This window comes from Panthera pardus, unplaced genomic scaffold, assembly GCF_024362965.1.
Source record: "Panthera pardus isolate Hobbes unplaced genomic scaffold, ASM2436296v1 HiC_scaffold_17, whole genome shotgun sequence".
Lineage (NCBI taxonomy): Eukaryota > Metazoa > Chordata > Mammalia > Carnivora > Felidae > Panthera > Panthera pardus.
In genome coordinates this window covers 87,803,760-87,825,492 of record NW_026526732.1, presented here as the reverse complement: position 1 = coordinate 87,825,492, position 21,733 = coordinate 87,803,760, and the positions used below count along the sequence as shown (strand labels likewise).

The 21,733-nt window shown below is 36.5% G+C and overlaps 1 protein-coding gene across 1 annotated transcript in view; it reads right to left on the bottom strand.

The window, feature by feature from the left end:
• COL9A1 (collagen type IX alpha 1 chain) overlaps window positions 1-21,733 on the bottom strand; it is an 87,400-nt gene that overhangs the window by 34,604 nt on the left and 31,063 nt on the right. Inside the window, exons 13-26 of the mRNA XM_019417659.2 lie at window positions 20,358-20,381; window positions 19,424-19,477; window positions 18,083-18,136; window positions 17,396-17,428; window positions 16,618-16,674; window positions 15,139-15,192; window positions 10,966-11,019; window positions 8,367-8,420; window positions 4,452-4,505; window positions 2,778-2,831; window positions 2,588-2,641; window positions 2,399-2,452; window positions 1,943-1,996; window positions 903-947 (exon numbers count right to left, since the gene is read on the bottom strand). Coding sequence (XP_019273204.1) covers window positions 903-947; window positions 1,943-1,996; window positions 2,399-2,452; window positions 2,588-2,641; window positions 2,778-2,831; window positions 4,452-4,505; window positions 8,367-8,420; window positions 10,966-11,019; window positions 15,139-15,192; window positions 16,618-16,674; window positions 17,396-17,428; window positions 18,083-18,136; window positions 19,424-19,477; window positions 20,358-20,381 — 699 coding nt within the window. The remainder of the gene's footprint in view (window positions 1-902; window positions 948-1,942; window positions 1,997-2,398; window positions 2,453-2,587; window positions 2,642-2,777; window positions 2,832-4,451; window positions 4,506-8,366; window positions 8,421-10,965; window positions 11,020-15,138; window positions 15,193-16,617; window positions 16,675-17,395; window positions 17,429-18,082; window positions 18,137-19,423; window positions 19,478-20,357; window positions 20,382-21,733) is intronic.

Sequence of the window (21,733 nt, the reverse complement as noted above, 5' to 3'; positions counted from 1 at the left end):
TTAATTTCCCAATTTCACATTGAGAATTTGGGAAGATGTAGAATCTCTTTCTTAGTGGATACATTAAAAAGTTTTTCAGATTCAGGATAATGTTCTGTTATTCCCACAAGTATAGTAAAGGTGTCAAAAAGTCCAAAAGTGAAGGTCAAATGTCAAAAAAATGAAGGTCATTAGCCAGACAAGAATATGAGAAAAGTTTTCTTTCTTCACAATATTAATTATATGTGTCTTTCCTTTACCACTTCTGTCTCCAATACCTTTCTTTGAGCCCTTTTACCTGACACTGACACTATTAAAATTAAAAAGAATCCTGTGAACATGAGGAGTAAGAGGATGTGCTGTTGAGAAAAACCCTGCCAGCAAGCTCCAGGGAAAGCACATGTCTGCGATGTCATCTGCACCATCAGTCTGTCACAGTCTACTTATTAGGGAACATCTCTGCTCTTTAAAGATGCTGCGGACCCCTATAATTAGAGAGCTGTAGCCATATAACCTGGTAGTGACCAAATTCTACATTATTCACATTTTATCTATTTTATTCAAAGCTGTGTCTTCTCCCTTTAATTTTTCTTTCACCTGTTGTTTTTAATTGTGACATAATTTCTATGGCTTAGTAACAATTTCCTTATTTTAAGTGGTAAAGAACAGTAACACTTTGTCTGTTTTCTACTGGCAAAGGATGACACTTTCAGGAAGGAAGTCTAATCAGCAACACTTTGTCAAAGTATTCTGTTTGCAGCTAGGAAAGAGAATAGCATTTGAAGCCATAAAGCCTTTTTCATTTCTGCTTAGAGTCAAAAATAAAAGTCAGGCTGGAAATACTAAAAATGATAAATAAAACACACTAACGAAAAAATAAAGAAATAGAGAAAAGTACTAATTAAAAAGGTTTAATCTTTTACCTTTTCACCAGCAACACCCTTTGCTCCAGGGATCCCAGGTACACCCTGAAAGAGCGCATACAGAACACGGGTTGAATCACTTCACCTGAGAATCTGCAGGTGCCGTGCTCACTTCATGCCGAGGGGCCGAGGGGATCGTGACAGCAGCAAAGCTTTAATGTGAGGGAGATTCTCCCTAGTTCCCAAATTCTGAACAGTTTAGAAGGAATTGCTTCACTGTATCTGGCTTGTTAAGTCTGAACACCCTTAGGCAAATCCTGCCTCTAAACTAAAGTTATTTTTCAAGCATGAATTTCCAAATTATAATCCAGTACTATTTTCAGGTCAATAGGAGCTTCTACTACCAGCATGATTTGAGGTACAGAATAACAAAACAAGGACCTACCTACTGAATCGCTAACGCATAAGTAGGAAAAAAAATGGCAGGAGAATGCTGGCTCTAACTAAAATTTGGTACTATTGGGAGTCCTAATGTTCTCTCACTGGTTATTTTGAAATGTCAGACAGATATCATAATAAATTGTGGCCAGTCCTCAAATCACCAAGTATCCCTTTGTAACTTTGAAACATGTGTTTCCAAGAATACATCTGTATAATCCACATTAGCCTCCAGCCACATTAATGCAGGGAAACACCAATTTGAATAATTCAGAATACCACACATCAAAAAAAAAATGGTATCTTATATCTCACATTGTCCTATGAACATACTCTCAACCCTCTTATGGCTCAACTCTGCTAACAAGAACTTCAGAACTGGTTAAAAGTAGGAGGAAGTATATGACCCTGGCCCATAGCTCAGGGTTAGTGAAATAAGACAAATTGAGTGAACTAAAGATAGAAGATAAAATTAAAGCTTAGTATAGTTATTAGAGAAATAGCTAGTTATTCAGAAAAAAGTAGAAAATGTAAAACTGTAAAAATATAAAATTAAAGTATCATATATGTTCCCCAGAACTTATCAAGTTATTTCTCCCTAAAATTCATATTTTCAAAATATGTACCCAAACCAATAAACATTTAAAGACTCAAATACTTACAGGTAGCCCTTGCAATCCTGCATCACCAGGAGGCCCAGGTTTCCCTGGTTCACCCTGAAAAAAGAAGTTTGTATGCATCATTGGACTTGTATGAACTGCTTAATTTCTTTCAAGAAAGGAAAGGACACAGACCTTCTAAGTAGAAGGATAATCTCTACATCTGACCTTACATGCACTTTTATAATATGATCCAGTTCAGGGAGGGGGGAGGAGGACGATGGACTTAGGACATAAATTTAACCAAAATACACAGTTTCTTTCAGCGACTTTCATTAACAGGGCAATTTTACTGAGTTCCTAAAACCAAGTAAAGAAACATACTATTCTAATAGTATTTTCAGCTGACACTTGATTTAAAAATTAAAAGGAGGAGAAAAGCCAAAGCCAGCTAAATACATTTCCCAGTAATGTAGTAATGGAAATGTTGTGCTTGGTTGGCCAGGGCCACACAGCTACCTTTGTTCCAGGCATTCCAGGTATCCCATCACGGCCATCCACACCTGGCAAGCCCTACAGACACACAAAGAAACAGACTGTCTCTCAGAAATAGTCACAGCCTTCTTCCCTTCATTATTTTCTAAAGTTTTATTACAAGTTAATAATCACTTTGAAAAATGTGCTTGATAACTGTAGCTCAGGACATACCGTGTCTCCTTTGGATCCAGGGACACCAGGAATTCCTCTAGAACCTTGAGGTCCCTGCAGGGCAGAAAGGCAAGGATAGACAAGACATGCTCATTTATCACAATACTTAGGACACATCAAAGAGGTAAGCAGAATCAGAGGACACCAAAAAGCACCATGTTTATAGTGATTAACACTAATTGGAACTCACTCTATCTCCCTTGGGACCTGTTTCTCCTGGAGGTCCTCGCTGTCCTTGATCACCCTGTATGAAAATAAAATGTTGTTAATACAAGCAGAAGTCACTTATTGAGAGACTTTTGAAATTATAAAACTCCATCCATATTACCTTACTACTGCTCTTTCAACCTTTGCTCTGACTTGGATGCCTAGCTCAAGAAATCTTTTTATTTTTTATAATTTTTTTAATGTTTATTTGAGAAAGAGTGTGAGCCAGGGAGGGATGGGGGTGGAGGGGGGGAGACAGAGTCTAAAACAGGCTCCAGGCTCTGAGCTGTCAGCACACAGCCTGATGCGAGGTTCAAACTCACGTACCATGAGATCATGACCTGAGCCGAAGTCGGACACTTAACCAACTTAGCCATTCAGGCGCCCCTCGAGAAATCTTTTTATAAAATTACATTGTCTTAAAAATTTATATTGCCATGGGGATAACTGAGACTTACGTGTCTTTTGATTTCATTTTAAATGGATAAAGCTTCTGTGTTCTTTGGATGTATAGGTATAATAAAATTAAGATCCATGCTGCAGATAACCTTGACATCAGTAACTATGTCTACATATCAGCTAAATGCATTGACTATCTTGCTGAGTTGAGGTTTGGATCAGTTGCCAATCTTGTCCCCATATTATTTCATTCTCCAGGCAATGATAGGGGTTCCTGTCAAAATTATCTGGCTAATGTTGATTTATGGTATAGGCGGTAATAGAGGATGTGTCTTCCTAAAATACAGCTTTTGTTGAATTGCATAACCACTCTATAATCTCAAATGGCTTCCTATTGCTACTATATCAGTTCAAACTGCTAAGATTGGCATTAAAAGTACTCCATAATATGATCCTACCTCATCTATTCAATTTCATCTTCTCAGTAGAAACTTACAATGCCAGACAGTAACAGCCCCTATGACAACACATACCCCCATCACCACCAACAGTGTTCTTTCTCACCTGTACTCTGCTGCCCATCCCCCCCAGAATGGCTTTCCAGGTCAACCTGCCTCTAAGATCCTCTTGCATGGGTTACCTCCACCACATATTCTAGTGCTTGATCTTGTAATGTACAACATAGTTACATTCTGTCTTTCCCACTGGGCCATAGGAGCTTGATAGTTGGAGATTCTATTTTAATTATACCTTCTCTACTTTTTCTGTGATCAAAGCGGTTATTAATAGACGGCTTTGTATTTATTGCTAGAAAAGGTGTGAGGCAGCCCGTAATAAGGACACATGTGCATGTGACAGTCAAAATATAGAATAATGAGGTCAGAAATCATAGAAAAGAAAAAGAATTATCCAAGCAACTGAAATATAGTAATAGATGGTTACTGTGACTCTAAGCATCCTGGCAACCAAAACAAAAGGAAAACACAACAAATGTAAAAACTCAACATTTTGACTTCACCGATAAGAAAAACAAAAATCCATTCCAAGTCAAAAGAACATTCTCTTTGTCCAAGAAAGTGATGCTCGTCATGATTAAAATTTGTTTAAATAAATATAAAAACTATTGCCCATTTTACTACTTTAATTATTCACATGTGGAAGACATGCATGCACATGCACACACACACAGAGCAAATAATCTTTACTGATCATTGCTAAAGAATCTGTCATTGGGTCTTGTAAAAGGAAAACTACTTACAGGTGCACCAGGGAGACCTTGAGGCCCAGGTTCTCCATCTAAGCCCCGAGCACCCTACAAAAAAAAAAAAAAAAGACAAAGAAATGAAATTAAGATCAGCCATTTAAATGTTTATTTATTTATTTTGAGAGAGAGAGAGAGAGAGCAGGGGGAGGGAGAGAATCCCAAGTAGGCTTCACACTGTCAACGCAGGGCTCAATCCCACTAACTATGAGATCATGACCTGAGCTGAAAATCAAGTCAGACACTTAGCAGACTGAGCCACCCAGGCACCTCAAGATTACTCATTTATATTAAAGGGCACATCAGTCTTTCTACAGAACTTTAATAGCCAGATAAAAAAGGAGGTTTTGTGTTTGCAACATATACTGTATTCATCAGTGAACTCCAGGGATTTTTTTTTTTAATGTTTATTTATTTTTGAGAGAGAGACAGAAACAGAGTGCCAGCGGGGAGGGGCAGAGAGAGAGGGTGACAGAGAATCCAAAGCAGGCTCCAGGCTCTGAGTTGTCAGCACAGAGCCCAATGCAGGGCTTGAAGCCACAGACTGTGAGATCATGACCTCGAGTGACTGCTTAATCACCTGAGCCACCCAGGCACCCGTGGTGAGTGTTTAATCAGACACCTCAGATATGAAAACACTTAGTTTGCATCTTCTCATCCCACCCAAAGTACTTATGGCCAGTCTTTGATACCACTCTGGATATTTTAAGTTAACACTGTATCCATTCTTTTTTTTTTATTAAATTTTTTTTTCAACGTTTTTTATTTATTTTTGGGACAGAGAGAGACAGAGCATGAACGGGGGAGGGGCAGAAAGAGAGGGAGACACAGAATCGGAAACAGGCTCCAGGCTCCGAGCCATCAGCCCAGAGCCTGACGCGGGGCTCGAACTCACAGACCCTGACGCGGGGCTCGAACTCACAGACCGCGAGATCGTGACCTGGCTGAAGTCGGACGCTTAACCGACTGCGCCACCCAGGCGCCCCAACACTGTATCCATTCTTGATTGATGACATGAACTGAAAACACTGGTACCTGTTTAGAGAACTTGACAAACCTATTGAAGAGGTTTGGTACTCACCCTGCAGGCCTCTCAGGATTCTGATGGGAATTTGTTAGCGGTGAAGACCAAGGAGCCACCCAAAGAATAGTTGGCATGGACTCTGCTGCTGCTGCAGCTGTGGGTGGGATTCTGTGACACTGGATTTCCACCAAGATCCAGAATCAGAAGTCCAGCCATGCGGTTTAGAAGAACGAATTGTAATAAGGATTTGAGTATGCCCTCTTCCATCCTGGATGGACATTAGGTTCAGTTTATATGAAATAATTCATTTACTTCCTTCACAACAAACACCCTACCAAGTGATGGTGGCATAAAAACTACACAGCTTTAGAAATGTAATTGTCTTGAAATCAATTCCGACTTGGTTATATTGTACATGTCACCTTCTTATTTAATTATAAGAATCAAACTGTGATTTTAAAACAAAAAAGGGGGGGCGGTTAGTGCTTTCTGCATAGGCTACATGATAAAATACAACCCTCTTTAAATCTTTTTCTCATCTGCTAAGTGAATGAGAAGGCAGAAGGGCCACTGGAGTCCACAGGCCATCTCCTAATGAAAAGGGTTGAGGTAAGGAGATGATAAAATAAATAGAAAACAGTCCAAAGAGTATTGGATGGATGTCAGCCCAAGAAAACCAGGTGGACAGCATCTGTAGTAAGAATTAAGAATCAGAAAACCTTTGATAGAAGGTTCAGAAAAGAGAGAATCAAATAAAGGACACAACCGAAGCAGAGGCACCACAGAGCCTTGAAATTCTTTGATCCCTAAAAACTAGAACAGAGCAGAAAGCAGTCTACGTTCACCACGGAAGGAGAGATTTGGAAGACCCGAAAAAGACCTTGAATTCATCATTCACCCTGCGTGGTGAGAGCGGAGCCCGGCCTTTGCATTATAGAAATGGCTGTGATGCACTCACTCTCTCTCTTATTGCTGTTCAGCACAAGCTGAGACCCAAAATGCTGTTACTAGGCAACCACGCCAGGGGTCTGAGTTCATGAGAAGAGCTTGCTTTTTTTTTTTTTTTTTTTTTTTTTTTTTTTTTATGGAAAGCAATTTGACAGAACTCAGAGGAAATGAGAAATTTTGAAAAATGCCAAGTAAAAAACATGCCTCAAATAAAGAACATATCCAGAACAGTAATTGGTTTCAAAGTGTGGGGTCACATATTTTAGATGATTTAAACCCAGAAAAAGCGAAGGCCTAGGTATCAGCAACTTCAAAACAAATGGGATGTATTACTTAATAACAGAAGAGATACACACAGAATGTTACTTAAGGTAACATGAATATAGAAATATGAAATATGTTTTTTAAAATACAGTGTTTTTAGAAAAGAAATATTCTAGAGGAAATGGAAGAGTAAAACAGGCAGAATGAGAATATCCAAAAGGGACAGCAAGGCTGAAAAAAAAAAAAAGAGTCACAAAATAATTCCTTCAATTTCCAAAAATATGCATTTCTTTTAAAAAATTTAGTTTTATTTTTTTGAGCACCTACAATGTGCAAGTTAGTCCCACTTAGCGGTTAATAAAAGTCCTGTGCTTCTGTGTGAAATGACACAAATTAGCTCCAGAGGTTCTAAAGAGAAAGACGTAAGGGTCAGAAGTGGTGGTAGGCAAAGTGCTTTTCTTTTTCCAAGCCCACAAAGTGGCTTTTCTAACATACTCTGTAAGTAGTAACCATTTTCTTAAAATCTGATAGAGAAGGTAGACACACCCCTACACACACTCACATACACAGTGAGAAAGACATTTCTGAACACAGCATGAATGTTCAGGTTTCCAAGGTTTTCATTCATGATACTCAGCCAAGCCCTCCCTAGCCCCATCCTCCACCAGTAGGAGCATGTCTTCCAGGTAGGTCTGGCATCCCTCTGATGTCACCACCTCCTCCCTGAGCCCTCCCAGTTCCCTGATCAAGAGTAACCACTCCTTCATCTTCACTCCCTCAAACCACTTGCCCTCAAATTTATGGGTCTCTTGTATACATTGTAGTTAGCTATCTACTCACTTGTTTCTCCCAATAAGTAACAAATTTGAAGTCCTTATTACTTGTTGAATCTCTCCAGCATCTCACAGTGCCTTGCTATGGAAGTAGTAGGAGAATCTGGTCTTTGCAACTGGGCTAAGGACAGATTCGAAAACTCCAGCCACAAGTATAAGATTCCTGTTGAAGGCAGAGCTCAGCAATCCGCCTAGCAGAGAGCCACAGATGGCCCCAGTGTCCTTAGGGATATCCTGCCTTCTCTTACCTCTCCCTTCCTTCCATTCCTTCCTTGTCTTTGCTTTGATTTCCAGGTATTGTTGTCAGTGCTATCAGTATTAACTATTGATAATGATAAAGAGATAAAATGTAACAGCCCTGCTTACTTCTATTTACTCAAGATAATTTAAAATATATAATACATAAGTATCATATGTACTACTCTTTTCTATCATCTATGTTTATAACAGAAATGTGAAAACCTAACTAAACATCCACAAAGCAAATAAAAAATAAAAAATGATGTTGCTTGGGCACCTGGGTGGCTCAGTCGGTCAAGTGTCAGACTTCAGCTCAGGTCATGACCTTGTGGTTTGAGGGTTCGAGCCCTGCATCAGGCTCTGTGCTGACAGCTCAGAGCCTGGAGCCTGCTTCAGACTCTGTGTCTCCCTCTTTCTCTGCCCTTCCCCCGGTTTCTCTCTTTCTCTCTCTCTCTCTCTCTCTCTCTCTCTCTCTCTCTCTCAAAAATAAACCTTAAAAATTTTTTTTAATGTTGCTAAAAATAAGATATTTTTAAGTGGCAAAAAATTCAAATATTTACACATTTGATTATCATATCATCATCATCATCATCATCATCTTACTTTTTCCCCTTTGGCCCCAACTATGCCAGTGATGCCTCTTAATCCTTGAGCTCCCTGGAAATATAAAAACAACAGTGAATTGCTTTAGTTGAAGCACACACTTGTTTCTCTCATCACAAAAGCTGATCCAAAAGGATGTTAACATAACCAAAGGTAACAAGAAACAGTGACATTATATAAACAAATGTTTCTAGTTTAGAGAGAAAATCCAAGGAGAATTATTCTGATGGCAAAAGAATTTTAAAATTCTGAAGACATATGCATACCTGGAGTTGGAGCAATTACTGGTGACAAAAAAGAAACATCACTGCATAAGAGAACTACAATCATGTATTAGATTTATCTTTTAACTCAGGTAGAGAATACACTGCCATTTCTACCTTCTTAATGGTTTGTAAGTTGGTTACATGTAAGATGGTTGTGGTTTTAAACTTTGGAATAATTTTTCCCCACCAGTGTATGCTATCAAAGGCAATTAGGTTTCTAGACTAGCCCACAAAAGCTTATGACCTGTAAATGGAGCTAAAGTCTTTACTAACCACTAGGGGTCACTATTTGTTATACCATCTCCATGATAGAGGCACTCTATCTTGGGGCAGTAAGAATCCATCTCACCTCATCCCAGGCAAAGGAGTGGGTAATTCTAAAAGTAAGGATATGAGTGTGATTTCCAAAATCTTTTCTAATACTAAAATGCCACCATTCTCAATTCTCTGGTCACAGCAGCAGGTCCCCAGGAGTGGATCCTGTAAAGAGTGGGCCTGGGTGTTCTCTTGGGAGAAGCAGGAGGTAGATGCTCCTTCAGGAAAGTGGAAAAGCCACTTCTGAGCAATTTGCTAACTGTCCACTATAACTGGCCTACAATAAGGTAGCTCCAGGCCAGTCATTCTCTCGTGTTCTCACTTAGAGAAAACGGGGCACTTTAGTGGCCAACCCTTCATCCAGACAAGTGACAAATTCTATGCAGACTAGTTAGGAATGACCTGCTAGAACATGCAAGATGTAATATAGAACATGCAAGATGTAATATGTAACACGATCCAGCTTAGAATAACCACTTGGGATGTAAACCACTTGAGATGTGGCCATTTCAGATTAAAACTGCTCTTTCTGAAGGTAGTTCCGCAAAATGAATTCCGAAAATATTTGAGCCAATGGCAGTGACATCAGAATGCCATGTATTGTCTCCCAAGGTGATGACTTGGGAGGGCAGAGCTCATATATACATACATGTTCCAAAGAGCAAATTTTTTAAAAATCTGTTCATTACTTTATAGATGTACATTTAAAAAGTGAAAATCTGTGAGTTTTACAGAAACATTTTGGCAAACCCACTCCCAAACACCAGAAGGTCAGCAAGTGCTACAATATCACCCATGCTTGAGCCATGCAGCACCCAACAGATATCCTTAATCCATGAAAATACTTTTAAATGCTGCTTGCAAAATCCTGTTCTGAGGATTTGGGGGAATGGCTTTAAAAATAACTCCAATTCTCCACCAAATTTTCATCAGATCAAAAACAAAAAACAAAAAACATATGTCTCTTACACTACTTATTTCCATCTTTCTCCTGTAAAATAAAGTCCATCTCCTTCTTGTCTCCTATCAAAGGCTCAGGGAAGACAAGCTTCTGGAGTAAGCCCCTTGTACTCCTCCAGGTTTCCTTAAAGTTCTTATGTGGCTTAAAAGCAGAGGCCATTTCTTACAAATGTGCAGACTTATTTCCTTTAGCTGGAATTTCCTTAAGTTCTGGGTAAGCACTAATCTGCACAACTCCCTGAATTCTTTCATAAATGGCCAGTTGTTTGGGGAATAGCAGAGCAGGGCAAGGAAGGGTGGTGGTCCCATGTTTGTCCTCCCTAACTCTTTAGTTTCTGAGAATAGGACCTGAGTCTGTGCTTTACATAGTAAAGACCATGGCTAGCTGCAATTCAATCAATATTCAGAAATTATTATTTCCATAATTGTTACTACTCATCCTGACAAGAAAAAAAGTGTAACAATTCTACTTTCATATACAAAAGTAATGTAAATTTTGATGTCCCAAACACTTTAAATTGACGTATGTCAATACCCCAGATTACTTCACTGTGCATTTAATTGCAGCAATCTGCCAAAGCACAAGGGACCAACTTTTTATTTAAAAAAAAAAACATGATTACAAGGAATTAAAAATGTTCTAATTATAATGATTGCATGCTGGCATAAGGTACATCAAATCCAGTCGATGATCTACCTGCTACAGATTCAGCGTACCTGAATTTTTCCGTATCATATGATAGCACCATAGAACATGAAAGACATATATCATCCTCTTGTGTTCAGTATTTGCTTTCAGATAGCCTAGCCCTGAAATCTAGTAAATAAATGTATGTAATTATAGGTACATTTTGTTTTGTTAAAATGGTGCTTGAATGTATAATGGAGATCCTTTCCTATTTCAAAAAAATGGTAAATTCCCAGTGCTGGCTTGGTGGAAAAATACAGAATACCATGTTCATATAATACTATTAATTCAAATGCTAAACATGAAATATTCCAAAAGTCATGAAAAAAGAATATTTGCATATCCTAAATATTTTTAAACAATACTTTACTGGAGGTCCTTGAGCTCCGACTTCTCCCTGTTCCCCCTGGTCACCTTCTTCACCCTAAGAAACAACAGAAAGCACTCCAAATGTTATTGCAGCAAATGAGCATAGATAGATATAGGCTCGTTGTAACTCAGCACATTTTAAATTCATTTGGCATCCCCTGAGTTATGCTACTGTACTTTCTTAAATTAGCTTATATGAATAATCCATATTAATCGTGTAACATTCAGAAAATACAGAGAACTATACAAATAAAGTCACCCAAATCCCACTTTTCAACTATAAATACCTGTAACATCTTAGATGCTTCTCTAAAAAAGGGTGAGGGTGGGAGAGGAAATGACGGAGAGAGAATATGCATACATTCATGTTCCAAGTGTGTATTGTGTGTGGGGGGGTATATTTTTAGGAAAATATGATCATGCTATGCAAACTTTTCCATAAACTACAACATTATTTAATTGTGATTTTCTTTTTTTTTTTAATTTATTTATTTTGAGAGAGAGAGCAGTGGAGGGGCAAAGAGAAAGGGAGAGAGAGAAAATCTGAAAAGCCCAACGTGGGGCTCGAACTCACGAACTGTGAGATCATGATCTGAGCCGAAATCAAGAGTCAGACACTTAACTGACTAAGCCATCCAGGCACCCCAAATTGTGATTTTCATTTTAAACTTTTCTTATTATAATTTTTCTGCCATATACAATTTTTTAAAGTATTTAAATCACTCTTTCTTTTCATGGCTCTACCTTTGATGTCACCCATTGAAAAGCTTTCTCCACCCCAAAAATACATAAATATTCATCTGTATTTTTCCTCTAGTTGTTTCATAGTTTAATTTCTTACATAGAAATCTTTAATTGGTTTAATGTAAAATATAAGATAGAAATCTGTCATTTTCTTTTTTCCTGGTAATTGGCCACTTTCTCTAATATCATTTATTGAAGGATATCTCCGCACAGATATCTCTCCCCACAGGCTGGAAAATTCTTCCTTAACATACTAAATTGTTAAATACACTTGTTTTTTCTGATCTGTTTTTTCTGCTTTTCTGATCTGTTGTATGATGTTGCCAATACCACAACATTTTAAGTATTGCAATTTCATAATACATTTTAATCTCAGACAGAATTCCTTTATCTGTATTTTTCATCGATAGTTACTCTTTTTCAGTTTTTCCTACATGCTTACTCTTTCAGATGAACTTTAGAATTATTCAGAAGATCTTCACAAAAATACTACCTGCTTTGTATTAGGGCTGTATTAAATTAAGAAATTAATATGGAAAGAATTAGAATCTTTACAATATTGAGCCTTTCTATCTTAGAACTGAGTGTATCTATTTAATCAAATCTTTTTCTTTCAATCAATAAAGTTTTGTTCTTTTCTTCATGTTAGTCTTGAATATTTAAGTTTGTTCTAAGGTATCTTGACCATTTGGTAGCAATTGCCAATGGAATCTTCTTCCATTTTGTTTTCTAACTAATTATTGTTTTGACTTTTTGATACTAACCTTATAGCCTCTGATATACTTTAAAATGTTAGTATATTCTGAAGAGAAATTCAACTGCTGTTTCTTATAGAAAGATTACTTTATTGACTCTGAGAAAAAAATTTACTTTTCCCTCTGACAAAGGTTTTATTTTTTACAATAAGTATACTGCCCTACATTTCCTGTGGTAATGGATATCTCAAATTGTAAAATTAATCATAAGAAAAATTTTTCATTTTTAATATTATGTACATAATATTAGATAAAAATCAATTTCTGTTGTTTCTTTATTACATGTTTCAGTTCACCCATGTTCTTGCTCTACAGACCATACCTTAAAGAGATTTTCACACACACATATACACACAGAAATATAGCAAATTGAATAGCAATATTAATATAGAAACTTTGGACATATAATACAAAGAACCAAGTTATGCCTAGATCATTTATACTTGATTTTTGAAAGAATTATGAGGGTATTACATAGTGGTTTTAGTCTCATAGTTATATTCAGATTATATTCCATAAGAATATATAATTGATGGCGAGGAGAGGCCGTCCCAATGGGAAAGCCAGTGAATTAGCTATTGGAGTGGGTAATCAACACATGCATACAATTAAATGCTACTTATATTTCCCTACCTATCAAAACAACAGTGACTCATATGTGCACAGTAAGTTTCCATTAGCAAGGTTTGGGATATTTTCCCACAGATTCCTGATAAACCTTGGACTAATACAGTTGATTTAAATATTTCACCAGCAGATGAATAGCACACAACTAATCAATAACCCTGACATTAAGTGACAAATTTAGGAACAGCAATTTATTATCATTTTACAGAAAGATTTTTGACTATTCATTTCTATATTTATCAACAAATTTTAAAATCTTTATTAACTAATTTGTAAATTCAAGGCAGAGTTGTGAATCCACTTTAAGTTTACAGTTCAGTGCATCTATTACCCTTTCAAGGTTCATTCTTTAATGAGCTATTGTCATCCTATCTTTATATGTAAGTTTTTAAAGACACCCACTGAGAGATGTAAGTGACAAAATAAGTGAAATAAATTAAAGGAGTTTTCAACACCTACCAATAAAATTTTGGCCAGTTATCTCACACACCAAAACAGTTTTCAGGTTCCCCATTGAAAACCAAGCCAGAGTCTGGATAACTAACTTGTATAGGTATCAAAACTATTGGTTTCTGGGGAAGAGGAGGAAAATACTCTGACTGACAGCTCCATCCGCAAAGCCCATGGGACAGGGTTGTAAAAATTCTACAAAGAAAAGGGGCCACCAAAAGAAGGAAGAAGGTATGGATGGCATCAAAAATAACAGAAGTCTACTATATCTGCTTTACTACATGTATTGTTACCTCATGAAAACCTTTTGGTGCACTGTAATATTCTTACACACCTTTTCTTTGGTGGTTAGATAATATTCTATTATATGGACATGCCATACTTAATTTAGCCAGTCTCCGTGGTTGGACGTATTTTTTTTCATTTCTATGCCCCTGGCACTTAGAATAAACCCTGCCACACAGCAGGAACTTAATAAATAATTGTTGGATTTTTTTAGTTGTGAATTTTAAGATTTAATGGAGGAATGAGCATGCAGAAAAATTTCTGAAGTACTCAATTTTTTTCTTGCTCCAATTTGACATTAACCCAGCTGTTACATTCCAGATAAATAAAATGCCTTAATTACTCAGTGCCTAAGCAATAAAAGACTTTAAAAATAAATGACCAAACTATAATAAGGAACAGAAAATGGGCTTACTTATCCTGATTATCTGAGGTTGCTCAACAGACTGATTTTAGCTAAAGAGTTCAAGGATATTAATGCCTGATGATATTAATAAATTGCCTCTCCAGCTCCTCCAAAGAAAAAGACTAATTTTCTGCCTCCACCCCATTAAGGTGTAGAAGGACATAGTCTACAAAGTCTAGAAAACCCGCATGAATAAGAACAGTTTGACTTTGTAAAACATTACACAATTAACAGGGACAAAACTTTTATTAAGCAGAAAGTCAAATTCTTAGACACTTAAAGACAATTGACATTAGTGGATTAAAAAAAAGCAAGTAAGTCACCTTACTTTAATTTTCTATGTTGGTTTTTCTGCAGGGCATGCCAGCCCAATGTAGGCTGTGCTGTGGATGCCATGTTTCTATCCAGACAATAACAGAAGTCCTATTACTAACTCCCATATTACTCAACATCTAAATTCTATTGAAATGAAGTCAGAAACAAATTATTTCAGAACTTAAGATGAGAAGCCATCAGCTATCAACTTCCTGTTTGCTCGTGTCAGCAACACTCATCATAAAATTTTACACATGTCATAAAATTTTGTTTACTGGAGTGGGAAAACTAGCTGAATAATGTTTGACTATCAAAAGCATCCAGGAAAAAAGCTGAGTGTGATTGATTTCAAAAGAAAAGCAAGGGGTAGCAACACAGGAAAGAATGAAATGTATGGTGAGTTACTGTTTTTTACAATTGAACAACATTAGAATATTATACTTAGAATATTAATGCATCTACTGAAAACTTGTCAATCATCATTTGAAAAGGAAGGATAAAATATGCTTTATTATTCCCTATAATTTCTTGTAATAAAAGTAATCACTTCCTCCTAATCACAATTTACCCACCATATATTCATTTTCCTTACCTTGTGACCTTGTCTTCCAGGTTCACCAATTTCTCCTTTAGCCCCTTTATGACCCTAAAAATGCATAATTAACTAATTAATTAATTAATTTAAAAATAACTGTATTGGGTTTGTTACGGAAACTGGTCAGAAGGCTCATAAAGTGATCTTGCTTCCCTAAATCTGTGTCAGTTTCTGCTACACAGAAAAAGGTTACGTCACAAGGAAAATGACTACCTTAAATGACCTTAATACTGCCATGTGTATTACATGACTGTTGTAGATGATAAATATAAGTTTTAGTTAATAGAAAAACACTGTTCTAGAATAGCAAAAGCTTTATTCTCTGGTTCAGCAACATGATGTATTGCTGGTCATTCCCTAGATCCCTCTATCCTAAACATCCTTTCATAGTTGGAGTAAGAGCATTAAGTCTTCTCCAACATCAGTAACTTTTTTCCTAAAGATGACCCAGCTCAGCTGGCTATCTCCTGCTCTCTCGATGCTGCTCTGAAAACCCTTCTGCCTCCTCTGTACCTTCATGGAGGTGGAAGGGATCTCCCAGATGCACAACCTCCACCTCTTCTTGTACACAATTTTAGATGCAAAGGGAAAGCTATAAAGGGCAGTCAGTGAAAGCTGCAGAGCATGAGAAGAAAATCTCCTATCTCTTCCTGTCTGGCCACCTGTTCTAAGCATATGTGTGCTTTTGGTGGTAACAAGCGGCAAATGGGAAATGAACATTCCAAAATTAAGTACATCAGAGCTTTCACTCTCAAAGCCACTCTCATTCCAAGAGTGTAGCTCTTCGTGAAAAATAAGACACCAATCCAGGACCAAATCTTTTGCAGTTGTGGGAACCCATTAAAACTAACCTTAGAGAAAAGGATGACTGGAAAAGCAGTGCCCTGGGGCCTTTCAGATCATAGCACAACTCCATTGGTCTGGAATTTTCAAAATAATTTCAGACTCATAGACTAGAGAAAATCCCACCTAACCCCAACATTTAATATTTTTTTTATTTTTATGGTAAATTTTGAAGTAACTATGATATAAAGTGAGAGAAAACATTTTTGGGAAGTCTTTTTTCTTGCCTATTATGCACAGTATTCCCTATATTTTCTTAACCAAAATAGTTTCAAATACATTATGTGTGCAATTACCCCCAATCTTCCTCAATAGGAAGCAAACTTCTCTACATTCATTTGGTGTTATAGAGTCTCTCAAGCCAATACATTGTATGGGTATTTCCTCCCCGAACAACAAAAGCACTGTGTGATGAAACATCCATGTCTCCATAAGAGTACCTGCCAGGGGCACCAGCTGCAGTTCCTAGGACTGAAGAAGGACCATAGACTAAGCCGCAGAACAAGCGAACACAGACTTGCCTAATCCATCAGAATGTGGTCTTTCACCAGGAAGGCCAGTGCTTACAGGAAAGGCTCTATTTTTTCTATGGATAATACTCTTGAATATAAAATACTGAAATTGTTCTCTTACCCTCATGCCTGGTAAGCCTGGATATCCTGAGCGACCTGGTGGACAGGAATTGGGACACTGCCAAAGGGAGAGAGAGATAGATAAGGAGAGCATAAATTAGAGCCTCCCTTTATGACAAAATGGTATTTTTTTAGGGATTCTAGCTACAGAATCCCAATATAATTAAATTCATTAAATAACTCTGACTACCCCTTTTTTCAATATTTCATTTTTAAAATCAGAAATATTCCTAGCTCACAGAAAAGTACAGAGTATTCACCATCCAGATTTAATAAATGTTAATAGTTTGCCATATTTATTTCAGATTTAATTTAATAAAGAAATAAAATGTTTCCAGACAATCTAGTGTACCACAACCTGATCCTTTTCCCCTTCCCCTCTATTAGAATAGCTGTAACTTGAGGTCCACATACCCTTGTCAAATTGGCTAACATTGCACTTAGTACAGTTTACCAACATCATCTGAATATCACTCTGTAAGTAAAACAAGTCTCAAAGGAACTGTTTGGCTTCTATCTTCTAAGATTGAGGGGTACTCTGTTGAAAGCCATAAAGTAAAGAGATTATGGAAAAACAAAATCATTTCTATAATGAAAACCAGTTACAATGTGAGTGTATACAAACTACCAGTCCACTAGTTCTATGGATTGTTCCACCATCCAAGTAAAGTAAAACAGAAATACAACATATTCCAGCAAGGTAATTTTAAGGAGAGTTGACCTGAAGATTACATGGTCTTTGACTTAATCTGTATTTCATTCAAAGGTAAACATCTTACCAATGGATCTCCATCATGAAAACCAATTGTTCCCTAAAGTAAAGAAAATACTAAAGTTAAGAATATAGTTAAATATGTAATTCAAACCTACTAATAATTGAAAGTTCATTGAACAAAAATACAATAAATATATTTGTTCAATAAAATATAAGGAACAAAGAGCTGCATATAATATGCTAATATTCTAAAAATTTTGACTTGTAGGGCATGTTCATTTTGGAGACCCCTAAATTTCAGTATATTATTTCTTTCAGGGGACTGAAGGGATATAAAATGAAAGAATAGAAAATATGGGGTACTCCAAATATAAATTTAAAATATGAATTATCTCCTACTTAAACTCCTATTTTTTAAATTGCTTACTGTATAAATCCTTTGTAAAAACTAGTTCATTTGAAAATGTTCCTTTTATACATCCAAGTTTTGAGCATTTGAGAAATCACAAAAGTCAAAGGACTTCAAATATATGAGTAAGCCATTCCCTGAGAAAACCTCCTTTTAAACTACTGTTATTCCTCTACTTTTCTGTCCTAAGAAGACCCATGTTCTGAATGGGGGAAAAAAACTGGTAGCCATTTTGGAATTTTAGGATGATGACTCGATTAACAAGTTCTTCCATTTTTGGTTCTTGGGTTTATTTAATTCCAACTCTCAGACACAAGAAAATTCAAGCTGCAAATAACTTACACTGGGTCCTGGGGGGCCAGGGGGGCCAGGTGGTCCTCTTTTCCCAGGGTCACCCTAAGTTATTGAAAATTGTGACACAGTGGTTATACACATGTCAAAACACAGTGCATAAAACTGGTAAGGCATGAGAGAATATTACTAGAAACCCCTACAGAGCTCAGTCTTGCATAGACCTGCCACTAAAATCGATGGGTGGCCCATAATCCAATTAGCTCCACAAAACTAGAAGAATAAAGGAGCTACAGTCTCACCAAAGTAATAAAACAAGGCAGAAGGAAGTTTGGGGGGAAAAGCAAAGCCAATTCTTTTCTATAGCATGATCGCTTTATTCTGGAAACAAACTGGAAACACCACCTATTTTTCTAGTTGATTTATAGAGGAACTGAAACAGCCAGTACTTCTAGTACCATCCAGATAATGGTGGCAAAAGAAGGTTTGCAGCCAGCCTGAAGCTATGGAATGGCAGGTTAATCTCTGCAATGCCAGACTCTCCCCGGGTACTGTTTACCCACAAGCTATGACTTGGCCTATCACCATACTGTCTTGCAAATGGCACAGGAGATCCAAGATGGCTAAATACAAATAAGCCATTCAAATGAAAATGGTTTCAATTCGCCCTAACGTCCACAGTTTACTCCTTGTGTATGTTTTCCTTCTGAATATTCTACCATAAGAAGTCAAAAGCATCTTACAATTATTTTAACTTTATAACCATTTCATATTCATTTGTTCAGTAAATAATTTTATCAAATAGTAAGACATATGGAGAAGCAAGAAAAAATATATAATACATGGCTCCTACTCTCAATGCGTTTACAATTATCTATCCTCCACATAATGTCACTACTTCAACATTTTTGAAATATTGGATAGTAACATCAAGAATTTATTACCAACAATTTCTTCTATAAAGTTCAGCTCTTTATTGCCTAATGTTAAGTTCTGTTGGTTCAATTATAATTTAATGATCCTAACAGAAATATACTTGGCAATAATTTTCAGCTATTCATTTTATGCAGAGAGCCTAATACAAAAGACACTGGACCTTAATTCTGGCTGAGAGTCTATAAAATGGAGGTGACATCTCCTGATTTGATCACTAATTCTGGAAGTTGGGAAGAAAAGTTTAGCTGACAGCCTTGGAAAAAAAATTAAAATCACTCTACAAAAATGAGGTAGCATTATTATCCATGGTTCCCATCAATATTATGAACTGGAATGAAATTCATCTGCCATTTTTTGGATTTGCAGGGGAAAATATACAGTTAGGGCAATTTGCCTTCTGAGTAACATCTTCTATTAAATCAGTAAATGTCTATCAAAATGCAGTGTGGTACTCACAACTGGTCCAACACGGCCAAGCTCTCCAGGGAGTCCTGCTGCCCCAGGAGGACCCTGTATGTATATACACAATGGAATATTTTTCAGCCATAAAAAAGAGTAAGATCTTGTCACTTGCAACAATACAGATGGACCTAGTAAGTAGTATTATGCTAAGTAAAATAACTCAGACATAGAAAAACAAATACCATATGATTTCACTTATATGTAGAATCTAAAAAAACAAAACAAAGAAACAAACAACAACAACAAAACAAACTCTTAAATACAGAGAACAACTAGTGGTTGCCAAAGGGAAGGTGGATGTGGGGCAGGAGGGAGGTGATGAAATAGATCAAGGGGATTAAGAAGTATAAACTTCCAGTTATAAATAAATAAGTCACAGATGAAAAGTACGGCATAGAGAACATAGTCAATAAGTCAATAAGATGGTAATAACATTGTTTGGTGACAGATGATGAGCACACTTACTGTGGTGAGCTCTGAGTTGTCTACAGAATTGTTGAATCATTACATTGTACAACTGAAACTAATATAACACTGTATGTTAATTATACTTCAATTTTTTAAAAAAAGGTAATTCTAAATAAATAAAGGGATGTGGTGACTTATGGATCTTTTTTACAATCTACCATAAATGATATCAAATATGATAAACAACTGATTTAGAATTATATATCTGTGCTAGCTTTGGTTTCCAATAACATAATAGCTCATTTGACTAAATTTTAATTAAAAAGGAACAGAAATTTCTAAAATCAATAAAATTTTTTGTTTAGCAGGATAGAAGTGCTGTCACAGTAGTCACCGAAGATCATGTATGTAGGACACTATAAATACCACTGGGTACTGTCAGTTGGAGAGTAAGCTTGGGAGCTGAGAAATTGGCCATTGTTATAGACTATGTAGAAACACACCCAGAGATGATACTTACAGGGGGCCCAGGAATACCACGGCCCTAAAATATTAAAATAAAAATTAATTTAAACTTAGTATAAATACAGACAGACATAATTCAGTTCAAAAACAAAGTATAAACTTTGTCACTAAATAACATGATGCTCATTCTAAAGTAACGACTGGATAAAGAAAAGCAAACATGGCTCTACTCCTACGGAAGAAGTTTGTTTCAGCACCTCAAATATTCTTTTGATGTCTAAGCTAACCAATAATATTTTTTCCAAACGTTCTTGTAAGAAATCAAAGTAAAGTAGTCATCCACGCTTGCCCTCAGGAGAATTTAGTATCACTCACAAAGAAGCACATCAGTTTAAATCTAAGTTTAAAGATTTTTTTTCATCATGTTTTATAAGAAATCTACCTTAAAAGCAATACAGTGTAGTGCTTTATAATTTATAATGTGATGTTTGGAAATTCCCGAACATTCAGCACAGAAAGGGGGGGGGCAGGTGGAGGCTGGAGGAAAGGACCAGAAACCACGTTCTTTTGACAGGTGGACTATGTTTCTAGACAAATCCAGTAGATAGAATAAAATGGTGTCACTCTTGAAATGACTTATGATAGGATCCTAATTTGATATCCTGAATCTGATCTTAGAGCTAGTTATTTCATCTCCCTCTCCTTTGTACTTTATTTATCTTTAGCAACACTGAACTGCATATAATCAAGGACTGACCCCACATCTTATTCATCCTCCTGGCCTTATTTCCTACCACAGGGACTAGTATATGCTAAACCCTAACTATATGCTTGTTGAACTTCATAAAACTGAACATCAGCTGTCTAGAATCCCTTTTTCTCTATCTTTGCTTTCCAGGTTCAATATTTCCCAATTGGGAATCCTTATTACTCCTTTCTCTCCTACATTGGCTGGAATAACTTCTATTCACAGCTGTCTCTAATACCATATTCATGTTAGCTTTTCATTCTAGACTTCCTTTTCTAAAACATCCCTATATGAACCATTTAGTAGAATTAATGTACACCCTATGATAATGATATTATTATTTCTAATTATTTAGGCAGCCAAAACAAGCAAGAATTTCACATGAGCAGTATGTTTTAATAATAAGTGGGGCTTTTCCAAGGCATTTCAAGGCATTTGAAGAATTACTCCTATTTGAACATTTTAATATGTAAATCAATTTGGGAAATAAGTGTCATGCTTGAAAATACCAAAGTAATCAATAAATTATTTCATTATCATAGATCTAGATGTTTGACAAATTTCAAATGTCACTAATTTTTTTTTAAGGCATCTCTATAAGATGTTGAGCTCTGAGTAAAAAAATATGGGAGAAAGGCCAGCAAAGCTATTCACTTCTGAAAGTAGGTTTATAATGGAAAAGT